Raw genomic sequence first — 14,659 nt, forward strand, 5'->3', positions numbered from 1 at the left:
GCCAGCTGTGTATCACCAAAAGGAGGATGAGTTGGTGCTGAAGCCTCAGCCATCCAAGCCTGGACTGCTCTACCCCGCACCTTCACCCCAGGGGGTTTTCTGGGTTCTTTGGTGTTGCTCTTTCCCACCCTTAAATCACTGGCAACAAACATCAAAGGGATGCACCAAGATCTGAGTAGTTAACAGTAACTTGGTAATTTGATACTGTGACAAACTAGGAAATTTAACGCTCCAGGGAAACTTAAACAAGCTGGATGAAGCCTGATGGCCTCAGTGTTGAATTTTCATGGGCTGACATCCCATAACTGCAGGTTTGGGGTGCTTAGCTGTTCCCCTCAGCTGGGAGTGTGGGGTCTCAGTGCCTCATCAGGGTCTCCTCCTGGAAAGGAAGGGTCAAACCTGGCTGCTGGCAGATCTTCGTGCCTGCTGGGCTGGGCAGATGAGGAACAGTGAGCTGCGGGCTGGGGGAGCAGCAGTAAGGGGTGGCCATCAGCCTCCAAAAGAGGCTGGTCTGGCAGGGATTGGGATGAGGGGACAGCCCCTGGAACAGCCCCAGTTCTTTGTGGGCAGACTCTGCCCTCCCAGGGAAGGGCTGCTACGGTTGGCAGCACCCGAGGATGGGGGGGCAGCTCCTCCTCCCTTAAGCAGCATCCCCTGCGGCCACTCCTTGGTTAATAGAGTTAATTGTTAATAGAACTCCCTCACCAGCCCTGGTGCCTGCTCCGGGGGCCCCAGCTGGGGCACATGGCACCCCCTTCCTGGCTGGTCCTAGTCCAGGTTTGCACCCCTTTGTGCACCCCACTGCCTGGGGGATTTCAGGGGGAGGGGGGGGCACCCCTCTTCTCCTGGGCTGGGGGCTGCTCCTTATCCAGCCTGGCTTTGACAGAGCCAGGCATGGGGGGCACCCCCAGCTCCCTGCCCAGGTTTGGCTGCACACCAGCTGGCAGAGGGGCTGGGCTGGGCCCGGGAATGAATGTAGGTGCACACCCAGTGGCAACCTCTCCTCCTCGGGGTGAGCAGGAGCACCTTTACCCTCCTTGGCTGCATTCTGCAGGGCAGGGACAGGCAGGGAGAGGAGGGGGTCACCCAGTCTGGCTCCTGCCTGTGAGCCAGTGTCCCTTCCTGCCCTGTGCAGAACCTTGCCCCCAGTCCCAGCTGGCCCATGAAGGGCCTGGAGCTGTCGGTGGCAGTGGGCAAAGAGAGACCCCTCAATCCCCAGGGAACAGGGTGCACCAGGGTGCACAGACACCCCCTGCCAGGATCACCACAGCTGGGGTGCCCCATCCTGCTGTCCATAGCCAGAGCCAAAGGGCACAGCATGGAAAGAGCACACGTAGAGCATGGAAAGAGGCTTTATTTAGGAAGCATGTGGCACACCCAGCGCTCCTGTGCCCTTTCCCTGCTATCCCTCCCAGCTAAGCTCACTGACATCCCTACAAGCCACCCACCCCCACTTCCTGTCACTGCTCCCCTTGCTGTGGATGCAGAGACCTCCCCCCTGCAGCTCCCCAAATGCAGGACCCCTACCCAGCCATGGCACCTGCCCCAACCGAGTGCCTCCATCCCTCAGTGAGCACCCACCCCTGTGCCTGCCCCACACACCCTGCAGCCCTTTGGAGCTGTGCCTACACCACCCCCCACCCCTGTTCTTCCCTGCCCACGGTGTTCCTGCACAGCTCCCGTGGAGGCACAGGAGCAGGGACATCTCCCATCCTCGCCCTGCTACCGGTGTGGAGGCTCCTGCTTCTGGTGTTGTGGCTGCTGCTGCCCGCGGCCAGGCTGGGGGCTGAGCAGGGGGATGTGTCCAACGAGGCGCAGGGGAGAGCCCAGGCTGGGGATTTCGGAGCTGGGGGATGCTGGCTGCTGTTCCAGGGCTGGGAGATGGTGCTTGGGAGGTGCGGCCGGCACGGGAAAGGGCGCAACAGGCTCCGAGGGGATGAGGAAGGCAGGCACGAAGCCGTAGGAGAGATCAAAGGCTTTGGGGGCTGCTCCACTCTGCAATGGGGCAAGGCGGGCTGGTGCCATGCTAGCTGGGGCACCTGGGCACCCTGCAGGGCCCACAGGGTCCCTGCCCACCTGGTCCTTCTGCACCTGGTCCTTCTGCAGCAGCTCCTGCAGTTTCTCCAGCTGCGTCCGGCAGACATGGGAGCGTGTGCGGCTCTGGCAGAAGGATTCCAGAAAGGACTCGAGGGGCAGGTCCTGGGTCAGGAACTGCTTTATCTGTGCCTGTGGGATGGGCAGTGGGATTAGAAGGAGCATCCCCTGGACTCTTCTGTAGGCCCTGGTATATGGGAGGGCATGGAGAGCACAGGGGTGCTCAGCTAACTCACCTCTGACTCTGCTTCGGAGGCATCAAGCTTGGCTTGGAGCTGGCCCAGGGCACTCTGTGGGCTCCACTTCTCCAGGTAAACCTCTGTGTCAGAAGGGGATGGGGCTGCCAACCTTCCCTGGATATCTCACTGCTGGGGTTGCTGTCTTTCCCATCCCCAAGCATCAGGTCCCCCCTCTCCTTGCACAGAAAAAACCCCAAACACATCCCTGGATCCACCTGCACACCATGGCTTCCATCCCACCCCGCCACAGGCTGCCCAGAGAAGCTGTGGATGCCTCATCCTTGTAATTGCTCAGGCCAGCTTGGACTGGGCTTGGAGCAGCCTGGTCTAGGAGAAGGTCTGTCCACAGCAGAGGGTGGAATGAGATGACCTTTAAGGTGCCTTCCAACCCAAACCATTCTGTAACTCTATGACTGGTCCCAGCTAAGGATCTGTGTCACAGGGAGCATCACCTCCCACCACTCCTGATCATGGCTGAACCATTTCCTTGGAGTAGATCTGAGAATGCTGAGCCCACCTGGACCCTCATTTTAACAGGGGTTGCTCTGGATGTGCCAGGCTGTCACACCCCACTCACCCAGGCGCTGCTGTTTGTCCCAACATGCCTCTCGGATCTCCTGCAGCTCCTGGTACTTGATGGCCAGGGAAGCCTTCCCATCCTCCAGCCGTGGGCGTAGGGACAGATTCACCCTGGCCTGGGTGCAATTTGAAGCCAAACACATTTCCCGCTCCAGCTGTAGGCTCTGGAACTGTGGGAATGGGATTGGGGCCGGGTGTGTCAGCAATGAGAGAATTGGCAGAACCAGATCCAGCACCTTGCAGGGTGGGGGGCAGTGTCCATCCGGGGGTGAACCCTCTTTTTCTGCACTGTCTCCATCCCTCTGCTTTGCCTGGAAAGGGGATGCATCCCGGCGGAATGGGGCCGGGCTCCGCAGGGTGGCTAAACCTGACCGTGCAAACCTCAGCTGGCCAGCCCCTCTGCAGGGAAAGGGCTCGGCAGAGGACATGGATGTCACGGAAGGGACACGCACCCTCCCCTGGCTGCGCACACACCGTCTGCACTCGGGGCCACCTGGGGAAGATGCCGAAATGGAGCCGAGAGCGATTCCACAGCAACCCGCGCCCGTTTCCGCAGCGGAGCCGGGCGGGCGCGGGGCTCATCCCGGCTGCGGAACACCGGAGCGGGCTGGAGGGAGGGCGAAGGGCCCGCAGCGCATCTCGGGGATGCGGGGGCACTGACGGGGTTTGGTGGCCAGGGGTTTGCAGCACCCGGAGCCCCGCGCAGCCGCCATCGGGACCCCCGAGCGGAGGCTCCCCCGCCCCACCGGAGGATTCTGCGGCTCCTCCGGAGCCCTCGGCATTACGGGCGGCAAGGCGGGGGCAGCCGGGGCCGGGCAGCGCCGGTTCCCGGTTCCCGGGCCGCGGGCGGCTCCACCTTGCGCACCGGGACAGCCCCAGAGGAGCGAGCGCCGCCCGGCTGGACCGTGCGGGATGCGGGATGCGGGATGCGGGATGCGGGACCCCGGCCCCCCGACCCCCGCCGTACCTTCCTGCTGAGGCGGGCGGCTCGCTGCAGCCGCGGCTCGTCCTGCAGCAGCGCCCGGAGCTGCGCCGTGCTCAGCGCCCCGAGGCGGCGCGGGGAGCCGGGCGGCGCCGCGGGCCGGGACATGGGCCGGCTCCGGGATGGGGATCGGGACCGAGACCGGGACCGGGACCGGGACCGGGACCGGGACCGGGACCGGGACCGGGACCGGGACCCCCGCCCCCGCCCCCGCCGCCGGGAGCCGCGCGCGCCGCCTCGCGCCCGCCGCCCCCGCCGGTCTTAAAGGAGCCGCGGCGGAGCACGGAGCGCTCCCTTCCCGCACCGCGCCGCCCCTGGCCGGGGACACGGGCGCTGCTCTTGCTCCGCGCACCCTGCAGCCGCTGCGCGAAACCCCAGCCCTCTGAGAGCTCGGCTGTGCGCAACCTGCACCCCGCTCTGTTCATCCTGCATCCCTCTCTGTGCATCCTGCATCCCGCCCTGTGCATCCTGCATCCCGCCCTGTGCATCCTGCATCCCGCTCTGTGCATCCTGCATCCCTCTCTGTGCATCCTGCATCCCGCTCTGTGCATCCTGCATCCCACCCTGTGCATCCTGCACCCCGCTCTGTGCATCCTGCACCCCGCTATGTGCATCCTGCATCCCGCTCTGTGCATCCTGCACCCCGCTATGTGCATCCTGCATCCCTCTCTGTGCATCCTGTATCCCTCTCTGTGCATCCTGCACCCCGCTCTGTGCATCCTGCACCCTGCTCTGTGCATCCTGCATCCCTCTCTGTGCATCCTGCATCCCTCTCTGTGCATCCTGCATCCCTCTCTGTGCATCCTGCACCCTGCTCTGTGCATCCTGCATCCCTCTCTGTGCATCCTGCATCCCTCTCTGTGCATCCTGCACCCTGCTCTGTGCATCCTGCATCCCTCTCTGTGCATCCTGCATCCCTCTCTGTGCATCCTGCATCCCGCCCTGTGCATCCTGCATCCCTCTCTGTGCATCCTGCACCCTGCTCTGTGCACACCCTGTGCACCCCACCGTGCAGCCCTCTGTGCCCATCCTGCACACCCCTATGCGAGTCCCTCCTGCTGCCACCATTTCTCAAACCTCTCAGGATGGCTCCCAGTACCCACTGGACTCTGTGGCTGGTGGGCCAGGGATGGGTTTTCCCTGAGTCATTGGTCCTGGAAGTGAAACTCATGGCTGTTACTGTGCTGCTGCAGGACAAAACCAGACAGGGTTTATGAATACCAAAGTGCTTCTCTGACAGTCTGTCCTGGCAGTACTGGAACAATCCTGGGACAAAGGAGCTGTTAGGGACTCTGTCCTGCAGCCTCACTGCATTAGCTCTGTCTGGTCTTTTTCTGGCCAAAGTTTATCTAAATCTAATCCATCAGAAACTTGGATATGGTGGTTCATTCCTGTAGTTAGTTCATCAGTCTCTCTTAATTCAAGTGGAGAATTCTTCATTTCTAACACCTAGCCTACTTCTCCTTTGCTTCCATTTAAGTTTGTTGCTTCATGATCACAGCAGACAGATCTACTGATGGCTTTGAAATCCTGCTTCTGCAGGATCAAAGCATAGCAGTACAGCCAGGCAGCACAGAACATCTCCTGACAGCTTCAGCTTCCTAGCAGGAGCAGGACCCTGGCACCAAGACATTGCCTCAACTTCTGAGGCAATGCACTCATGACTATGAGTGCAAGTGATGATGTAGGATCAGTCCTCCCACGTTCCAGGTCCCTCCTGAACACCCCTGTGCAGATCACAGGGCCTTTATCACAGTGGAGTTTGGTTTAATTTTCTTACACCCATGAGAGACACTCAAGGCTTTCTGTCTCCAGGCTGAGTTTAGTGGAAGGTGTCCCTACCCATGGCAGAGGGTGGAATGAGATGGGTTTTAAGGTCCCCGCCAACCCAAACCAGGCTGTGATTCTATGATAAGCCTCAAGACTCCAGTCCTGGCACCTGCCATGGGATTTCTTGGCTCTCAGGGGAGAAGATCAGAGGTACAGAACAGATGTCATTACTGAAGAATGAGCTCAAGCAAGCACGTTTATTGGATGCCTTATCAAACACTGCAGAGAGGCTCAGAGTATATGGAAATTTGGGGCATGCAGCTTTTTTGCTTTCTGTGAGCTCTGGAGACAGCAAGGAAACTGATGTAACTCCAGGGCACGTGTGTCTTCCTCCTACAGGGAAGGTACATGTGGGATCCACAAATTTCATAAGTGTTTTTTTAAATTCTTGATTATGAACATAATGACAAGGAATCATTGACAAGCACGAGGGAACGGAGCTGAGCAGAGAGGAATCTGGGGATTGTAAAGTGGCATTTCATTAAAACCCTGCTACCCTTGTGCTCCTCGCTCTGCTCCAGAGAGGCTCACGCTTTTTGGCCATGCAGAGCCTTTGCAGAGTGTCCACTGTGGACAGGAGGAGGAAGAAGAAGCCCTAACAATACGAAGCTGGTTTGATGAGGATAAGAGAGGATTTGCAGTTCCCCTTGCACAGACTGCCCCATGTCATGCCGCCCTTGTAATTCAGCCGCACAGAATAACACGACGAGTACCACCACCCGCCCTCGTAGCTGTAGGCACAGTTCTTACTGTAAGTGTCCTGATCCCGATCCTTGGTGGAGAATTTCATGTTGTCGTGCATGTTGTTGGGATTGTCTGAGGTCATGGCATCCCCAGCTGTCCCATTGTAGGAGCCCAGCCTCAGCCTGTAGCCGTGGGACTCGTCTTCCACGCTGAACAGGTTGTAGTCTGCGAAGCTGAAGGTGTCTGCGGAGTCCTGGATGACAAACCTGACCTGGTAGACCTTCTGCTTGGCGATCTGGTGGATGTACTCGGTGCCCAGCCAGTACTCGGTGCGCACGTTCCCAAAGCCGAACTTGTAGGTGCTCCAGGACTCGGCCCAGGTGACAGGAGTGTCCCTCTGGTTCCTCTGGAGGACGGTCCAGCCCCCGTGGGTCACGTTCATCTCGCAGTACACCACCAGGTGATGGAGCCCTTTGGGCTGGATGATGTAGACGCCGCTGTGGCTTCCACGGGGGAGCTCACTGCAGTCCTTGGGCCAAGCTGAGGCTGGAAACAAGAGCTGGTTATTAAATCCCCTGAAAATGGGGTGGTTTTTTTGTGTCTACACCCTGTGGCACACACATTCCCAGTATTCCTGCCATAGGATCACGGGAATAAATCAAAATCCTGACATGATCAGTGTGAGAGTTGAGCTTCACATCTTCCTAAGACCGGATTCAAACTGATGGGGACACGCTGCAAAAATGTCTGGTGAGACCAAGCCAGGCATTGCTGTCACCCAAGGACCCTCAAGCAGGGTGGGTTCAGTCTCAGTGATTTGCTTGTGTCATGCAGATGATGTATCACCACAGACAAATGCAAATCTGGGGGACAAAGACACTTGCACAGAGGTTTGGGGCTTTGCCCCAGAGAGAGGGTGATCATGACATCCAAATATCTAACAATTAAATCAGCCCTTGGGATGTCAACAGGGCAAAGTCACTGTTGTTCTCTGGCCTTACCCAAGTAGCTCTTCAGAGATTTTCTAACTTGTTGGATTTGATTATGGCCTTCCCCAGTACCTCTGTCACTGGTTGTCCCCACACAGGTAGGGCCTCTCTTTGGCCTTATGGGCTAATGTTGGCCCAGCCAGCTCAGAAATTCTGTCAGATCCACTCTTCTCATTGACTGTGCAGTGAAAATAAGAAAACGACTAATCACTACTTCCCATAATGAAGCATCACTTTCCAGCTGGGACCTTTATCTGGAAAATTCCCCACACAAAAATCACCTCATCAAGTAGTGAGCCCAGGACACAGCTGTAGCAGAATCCCCTGAGGTTATGAGCTTTGGCACCTCTGCAGCCCATCAGAAAATCACCATTTTCCTGGGAGGAGCCAGTGCACGTGTAAAAGTGGCTAAGCTGAGAGCTCTTGGTGAGCCCAGGGATGGTGACCCCTCCCAGGCAGGTGCAGGGACTCACCATGGCTCGCTGGCGGGTGGTGGGCGATGTCTCTGGCCTGTCGGACATGTCCATCACCATCACCTAAATGAACACAGGAGACAGGAGTGAGTGTGAAGAGTAGACATGTCAGGTGCCTGCATCTCAAACCCTTCTTCTCCAAGGAGGAGCACACAGCCCAAAGACTCTGGGCTTGGTGTTACTGCCAGTGAGGCCAAATTGTCCTTTCCCCTGGGACCCTGTGAGCTCTGAGCTTTGGGCTGTTCTCCTGTCCCTTATGGACAGAAGAACTTCATGCCACAAGCAGCAAGCAGAGGGGGGTCCTAAGGTTACTCTTGTTGCACTATGGCACTCTCAGATCAGTATTTAGTCCTTCCTTGGCGTGGCAGAGGATGCTGAGGATGTCAGCTGTGTAGGATCTGACTGACCAGGACCTTGTTTGCCTCTCCCTGTTGCAGGGCCATGCTTACCGAGCTCGGAGGGCTCTGGGGGAGCATTCATAATGTCATCCATCGTGCCATTGAGGAGGTACAAGTTCCTTATGTCAACATCAGGAAAAGATGCTGCCAGGGCCAGCAGGCAGGTCAAAAGCAGGAGACAAAGGCACTGGGTAGCTGAAATGGGAAGAGATGGGAAGAAAGAGATCATAACTCTTCTATTGGAAAGCCACTAATCCCATTCAGAGTAAAACAGGAACATAAAACTCTGTGTAGAGCTCCCTCAGAGCCATGAGCTCCATGCAGATGAGCTCAAATGTCCAGCTGATTCACTTCTTAGTTCCTACATAACATTTGGTTTGTTGATATACTTCTGTTTAGGGGTATTTTTAAAGACATTTTTCCCTGAAGCCCCTAAGGAAGAAATGATCCCCCCAGTGCCAGCCCTTCCACTGGGGCTGCTCAAGGAAAATCTGCATAGGAAGGAGATGCAGGAGGAGGATCAGCCCCTTGTGAGTGTTCTGCTGGGGACAGCAAAGTGCTTTTGAGCATCTGACCTCCAAATGTGAGTACCTGTTCAATATCACACATTCAGCAAGAAAATCTAAAAAATCCCTGTTCTAGTCTAGAGTATTTAACACTTTCCTTGGAAAACTGAAAATTGCAAAGGATGGTAAATATGAAACTCATCAGATGATCTGTGTGGCACTCCAGGGCTACACTGGTACAACCTGGAAAGAACAGAGCAAGCAGGCTCCTGCCCCAGCTCCCAGCCCAGGGCAGAGCAGGCACAGACGAGGTGATGGACTCGGATATCCAGGTGTGGGGAGGACAAACCCACAGCAGACAAAGTGCTGGGGTACCCTGTGTCACACACAGAGGTGCCATCCCATCCCATCCCATCCCATCCCATCCCATCCCATCCCATCCCATCCCATCCCATCCCATCCCATCGCATCCCATCCCATCCCATCCCATCCCATCCCATCCCATCCCATCCCATCCCATCCCATCCCATCCCATCCCATCCCATCCCATCCCATCCCATCCCATCCCATCCCATCCCATCCTACACTCACCCATGCCGTCTCCCTGGGCACCCTGTGGAGCACAAAGCTGGGTGGTTTTGGCCTGCCTGGAGGGGTGTCCAGCCTGAAAGTTATAGGGTTGGGCAGGTGAGGGGGTGGAGGCATGAGACCCAAACCTGGGCACTTGTCCTCTGGTTGGCAGCAGGACCAGTGGCTTAGGGCTTATTTGCTCTTCACCATCAAGTGATCAGTCCTCCGACAATGAAGTCTGTGAAGAGCTTTCCTCAGAGGCAAAGCAAATAATTTGGTGCCAATTAAGCAAATGCCTTAAAATAACCACAATTCACTGTGCAGTGTTTCCCCAGGGAATGACGTTCTTGGGGCATCTCCACAGATGGTAAGTAAATACCCAGATGAGTTTCACCCCCTGGATGGAAATCAAACATCAGGCGTAAATCAGTCTCTGCAGAGTTGACATTGAGCTCAACAGCCCCCGGGAACCCCACAGACCCTTCAGGGAAGAGGTACTCCAGTGTTCCTGGGAAACTGTGCCCTGAACTTCACAAAGTCCCGCTCCAGTGCCTCCTGACACCCCTGCCCTGCCACTGCCACGCTGCCCCTTGTGCAACACGCACCGTGGTGCCCCCTGGCACCTTGCAGCAATCACAAGGGAGAGCTGGGCATCATGAAGTGCCACTGATGTAAAATGGTCTCACTTCAAGCCCCTCTCTGCTCTAGGAGTGCTTACACCGTGGATGTCTACAGAAAATGCCAGAGCTCCCTGTTCCCAGGGATGGATCTGCAGTGTTGTGAGTTATGAGGGCCCTGCAGACCCCCTTCCCCAGCCCTCACACCTTAGCACTGGGTTCCCCCACAGCCAGCCCAGCTGGGGGGATTTGTCCTTTCAGGGTTAGCAGCTGTCGTGGCCTGTCCCACCCAGGACCTTCCCCTGGGCCCCTGAGGTCAGTTTAAACCCAGCCCTAGACCTCCAGTCCTCATCTGAGCCACGTCAGGAGCACAGTGGGGGATTCCAGTCCCCTCTCTGTCCCCTTTTTCTGATCTCAGACTCTGTGGATGGTTTATTTCCTGGCTGGGCTGCTCACATCCTTGCTGTAGCATATTTCCAGCCCTGCCCTGTGTCCCTTCATCAAGGATCCTGGATCCAGCAGTTTGCCTCACATGGAGCTCACACTCAGCCCTTTCCACCTTGCTTGGACCTGGCAGGACAGACACCCCCTCCTCAGCTCACCCTTGGCTCCCAGCCTCTCACCAAGCTAGCAGAGGTGGCATTGAAGGCTTCAGATGGAACTTGATCATAGAATCATGGAATTGTTAATATTGGAAAAGACCTCTATGATCAGTAAGTCCAGCTGTCAACCCAGCATCAGTGTTCACCACCAAAACATGTCCTCAAGTGTCACATCCACACAATTTTTTAATGTTTCCAGGGATGGTGACTCTACCACTGCCCTGGGCAGCCTGTCCCAGTGCTTGACAACCTTTTCCATGAAGAAATTTTTCCTAATATTTAATCTAAAACTTCCCTGGTGCAACTTGAGGCTATTTTCTCTTATCCTGTCAATCCAGGAATCCCTTACCAGGGATCCATTATCTTGGAGAGGTCTGGATGCCACTGTCCATCAAGGCACTGCTTGATTTCCACAGTGTGGGAAGTTGGGTGGGAGCCTCAGCTTGACCCTGGGTTGCTGTGAACAGCAGATGTGGAGCTGTGCCATGAAAACAAAGTCTGATCAGAAACCAACACAGAAGAAGAAGGTAGAAAGGCCACACCTTCTTGAATTTGACTTGAAAAGCTTATGGAGCTTCCTAGACCCTCTGGCAGGAAGGACAGCCCTCCCAAATTCATCCAGAGAGCATTTTGATCCGGAAGACAGAGAAACTGCTGGTGATCTGCAGGGACTCACCAGGCCAAAGACAGGGATTGGGAAGGAGAGTGGCCAAGGGACCCACAGACAGCTGTTTGTTAACTGGAGCCCTTGCTCAGAGCATGCAGACCAGGCTGCCAGGGGACACTGTAGCTGCAGGACCCTGACTGATCCTAAACCTGCCAGTGGAGAGTTAGTGAGCGAGCACCTCTCTTGAGGGCCTCAACTTGCCAATGTTGTGCATGGCACTGGTCACATAGACCTCTCCTCCTTTGCTGGTTTCTGTATATCCTTGAAAAAAGCTGAGTCTCTCCACTTCACTTTGATCACAGTTCTCCAGATTTTGCTCCAAGTGTGCAATTCACATGTAGTGTTTATGTAGGGACAGTCAATAACTGAAATTGCTCAGCATGGAGGGGGTTATTCTGTACGTCTCTGGCTGGAGGGACGTGTGTCCCTCCCCTCAGTTGTTCTGTCATGGGATCTGGAAACTGATCCAGTCACAATCTGCAAGTGCCTCCTTGTGCCTGTGCAAATGATGAGTGTGAGCACATGTGGGTGTGTGCAGGGCCTATAAAGCCAGCGTGGACAGCTCGGCATGGGAGGCTGCACCGCTGGGTTCCTGCTCTCTGCGCAGCTGTGCCGTGATGGGTGAGTTTCCTGCTCAGGTACACCTCACTCTGGTGTGCTGCTGGGCTCAAATGAGGCCTCATGGGGTGAGTATGCAAAGGCACAGAGGATGATGAGCAGGACAGCAGCTGTGAGTTTCCCTGGGAGCAGGAGGGCTGCCAGAGCAAAGCACCAAACAACACAAACGCTTGGTGCCAGCCTGGAACCTGTGCCATGTGTTCCAACATCCTGTCAGGGCTGGTTAATGTGGAGACCTAAGCTTCACCTTGGTCCTTTCCCTACTTGACCAAAGCATGTGGCATGTGTGGTTGCTCGGGGACCCTGCCCCAGGCATGGTGGCATCTCCCCCAGGAGAGAGTGCAGGCTGTAAGGGGGGTGCTGTTGGTCAGCACACAGGGTTTGGGCTTGTACCCCTGTGTGGGCCAGGAAATTTCCTCCTGTCTGCTTGGGAGCAGTGCAGTAGGACCCATGGTGATGGGCACTTTCCTCCCCAGGGCTCCAGGCTGGGACACCCTGGCTCCAGCGGGACCTTGTCCTCCTGCCCACCGTGGTGGCCATGCTTCTCCTGTGTGCCAGCGCGGGCCCAGCCGCGCCCACTGCCAGCTCCAGGAGTGGTGAGTACAGGGGAGCTGGGGGGCACTGCCTGGGCACCCAGGGGCAGAGCAGGACCCTCAGGTCTGCTCTGTGCCAGGAAAGGCCAGCAAACACCCCAAGGGATGCACAGCACAGGAACTCCTCACACACACAACCCCTGGGCCACGGCTTTTGCAGCCTCGCTCCTGCCAGGTCGCCTTCACCCCCTTGGTGGGTCCGTGCTGACACCAACAGGTTTTTGCCAAAACACCACAGCTTGGAAGGACTGCTGTGCCATGCTTGTGGGGCTCAGTTCTAGGAGAGATCCCACTAGCTATTTGGCTTTTTGTTTAGCTCTTGTTGGATTAGGAACATCCCCTTCCTCCCTCCCTCCCTTTAAGGGAGGAATACAGTACCCAGAGTTTCATGGGTTGCATTGGAATTACCCACAGCAAATTGCCTCCCATCAGACACAAATCAAGGAAAATAAATTAGGTGGCAAATTAATTTGGCTAGTAAGTCATGAGAGATCAGATAAATTATAACAAGCTGGGGGAATAGACCCCTACAAGACCAAGGCAGAACTTATCCAGTGCCATAAACCCCAGGGAAAACATAAACTTTCATTACATATCCTCATCCAGTGGAGCTTTTTGGATACTTCTGGTCCCTGCAAGAGCTGCAGCTCAATATATCAAGGGTATATGGGCCAGACATACTTGTAGGACATAATTGGCAATCCTGGAAATTTCTTCACCCTTCTTTCCTTGGCAAGATACATTAGAAGGCTCCAAATGAAACAGCAAACCATGAGAAATAGGTTCCAGAGCTCTTACAGAGGCCACTGGCTCAGACACCTTCAGGTTCCCTGAACTGGAAAAGCCACAGACAGAACTCCTCCTTCCCTGAGTCCTCACTGATCTTCAGAAGCTCCTTGTTGTCCTGATAGACTCATAGCCCTTCTCTCTCCCCCCCACCCCGTGTTTGCTGCTGCAGCCTCAGGGTTCCCCCCGGACTGCAGCCGGCTGCGCAAGAACAGCCCCAGCGGGGTGTACGTCATCCAGCCCGCCAGGTCCCCGCCGCGCGTCGTCTGGTGCGACATGGACACCGACGGCAAGGGCTGGACCGTGGTCCAGAGGAACTCCCACGACACCGAGCTCACCTGGAAGCAGTCCTGGACCACCTACAAGTACGGCTTTGGGAACGTGCACAGCGATTACTGGCTGGGCACCGAGTACCTGCACCTGCTGACGCAGCAGGGCACCTACAAGGTGCGCTTCGTGGTGCGGGACAAAACCAACGTCACCCACTACGCCGAGTACGACATCTTCAGGGTGGAGAGCGAGGCCAGCGGGTACCCGCTGAGGCTGGGCCGGCATTCTGGTGATGGGGATGACTACCTGACCCTCTACCACCCCAAGAAGGGGGGAATTCACGACAACATGAAGTTCAGCACGGTCGACAAGGACCAGGACCAGTACAGCGGGAACTGTGCCAAGAGCTACGGGGGGTGGTGGTACAACAGGTGCCAGAACGTCCTGCTCAATGCCAAAAATTACATTGTTTGGCCAGGGTTCTGTGATAATGGTGACTGCGCTTCCTCCCTCATCCTGGTCAAACCCACAGATGTGTGTTGACCGTTCCCAGCCCCCTGGGAGTGAGGGGGTGCCGCCATCCCCAGCTCAGTGCCCCATTCCCATGCCAGTCCCAGTGCACATCCTGCTCTGCCCACAGCTCCTGTTCCCTCAGCAGCCAAAACACGGCAGCTCTGGGGCTCAGGAGCCATTGCCCGGAGCGCTGGGCACACGGGCAGCTTTGTCCAGTGCCATGATGCTGGCTGGCACTGGGGCACAGGCACTGGTTTGGGGTGGGTGCACCCACTCCCATCCTGGGGAGGGGGACATGGTGCCAGTTCCCTTCCCCTGCAGTCGGTGAACCCTGCTTTGCCCAGGCCCTGATCCCTCCCTGGACGCACCCCACACACCCCACAGCTCTGCTACCCACGGTGGGAGGAATCAGCTGCAATAAACCCTGGAGCCAGACTGTGCTGCCTCGTGTCTACCTGCACACAGGTGTGGGGGGATCACTCTCTCCAATCTTCAGGGTGGGAGACCTGGGGGAAAGTGTGTTAGGCAATATTCCTTTCCATGGCTTGTTCCAGCCACTGGACTGTGGCTGTAAGGCTACAATTAGCCAACAGGGCCAGCAAAGCCCTGGTCATGCAAAACCCTCGCTCAGTTTACCCCTGTTCATGGC

General features: G+C 56.6%; 3 protein-coding genes across 5 annotated transcripts; 1 reads left to right on the top strand and 2 right to left on the bottom strand.

Annotated features, from left to right (window-relative positions):
• Positions 1-1,334: 1,334 nt before the first annotated feature.
• Positions 1,335-4,048, bottom strand: VPS37D (VPS37D subunit of ESCRT-I). Of its 3 annotated transcripts, none has more exons than XM_086859183.1 (4): positions 3,880-4,048; positions 2,911-3,082; positions 2,331-2,413; positions 1,335-2,226 (listed from the first exon to the last, which is right to left on the bottom strand). In XM_086859183.1, exons 1-4 carry the CDS (start codon positions 4,000-4,002, stop codon positions 1,723-1,725), a joined length of 882 nt encoding a protein of 293 aa, XP_086715309.1. In that variant the 5' UTR covers positions 4,003-4,048; the 3' UTR covers positions 1,335-1,722. The 3 variants fall into 3 exon arrangements, with proteins under 3 accessions (XP_086715309.1, XP_023794842.2, XP_023794841.2); XM_023939074.2 differs by lacking the exon at positions 3,880-4,048 and having other exon boundaries at positions 1,335-1,995; positions 2,077-2,226; positions 2,911-3,407; XM_023939073.2 differs by lacking the exon at positions 3,880-4,048 and having other exon boundaries at positions 2,911-3,409.
• Positions 4,049-5,902: 1,854 nt separating this feature from the next.
• On the bottom strand, positions 5,903-11,807 carry LOC111937652 (fibrinogen-like protein 1-like protein). The gene is made up of 4 exons (XM_023939076.2): positions 9,366-11,807; positions 8,320-8,463; positions 7,871-7,933; positions 5,903-6,954 (listed from the first exon to the last, which is right to left on the bottom strand). Exons 1-4 carry the CDS (start codon positions 9,367-9,369, stop codon positions 6,320-6,322), a joined length of 846 nt encoding a protein of 281 aa, XP_023794844.1. The 5' UTR covers positions 9,370-11,807; the 3' UTR covers positions 5,903-6,319.
• Positions 11,798-14,130, top strand: LOC111937654 (fibrinogen-like protein 1-like protein). Its single transcript, XM_023939077.2, has 3 exons — positions 11,798-11,851; positions 12,325-12,444; positions 13,400-14,130. The coding sequence occupies exons 1-3, from the start codon at positions 11,848-11,850 to the stop codon at positions 14,038-14,040; spliced, it is 765 nt and encodes a 254-aa protein (XP_023794845.2). The 5' UTR covers positions 11,798-11,847; the 3' UTR covers positions 14,041-14,130.
• The last annotated feature ends 529 nt before the right edge of the window (positions 14,131-14,659 follow it).

Source organism: Cyanistes caeruleus, chromosome 21 (assembly GCF_971803275.1).
Source record: "Cyanistes caeruleus chromosome 21, bCyaCae1.hap1.1, whole genome shotgun sequence".
In the NCBI taxonomy this organism is placed as follows: Eukaryota; Metazoa; Chordata; class Aves; order Passeriformes; family Paridae; genus Cyanistes; species Cyanistes caeruleus.

Bases quoted from the DNA above. Each gene is read 5' to 3' on its own strand.
- VPS37D (XM_023939073.2), bottom strand. From the start codon at position 3,340: ATGTCCTCTGCCGAGCCCTTTCCCTGCAGAGGGGCTGGCCAGCTGAGG. The intron at 2,414-2,910 runs GTGAGTGGGGTG...CTTCTGACACAG, and splicing joins GGACAAACAGCAGCGCCTGG to AGGTTTACCTGGAGAAGTGG. The intron at 2,227-2,330 runs GTGAGTTAGCTG...CCCATCCCACAG, and splicing joins CCTCCGAAGCAGAGTCAGAG to GCACAGATAAAGCAGTTCCT.
- LOC111937652 (XM_023939076.2), bottom strand. The intron at 7,934-8,319 runs GTAAGCATGGCC...GTGTTCATTTAG, and splicing joins CCCAGAGCCCTCCGAGCTCG to GTGATGGTGATGGACATGTC. The intron at 6,955-7,870 runs GTGAGTCCCTGC...TCTTGTTTCCAG, and splicing joins CCACCCGCCAGCGAGCCATG to CCTCAGCTTGGCCCAAGGAC.
- LOC111937654 (XM_023939077.2), top strand. The intron at 12,445-13,399 runs GTGAGTACAGGG...TTGCTGCTGCAG, and splicing joins CACTGCCAGCTCCAGGAGTG to CCTCAGGGTTCCCCCCGGAC.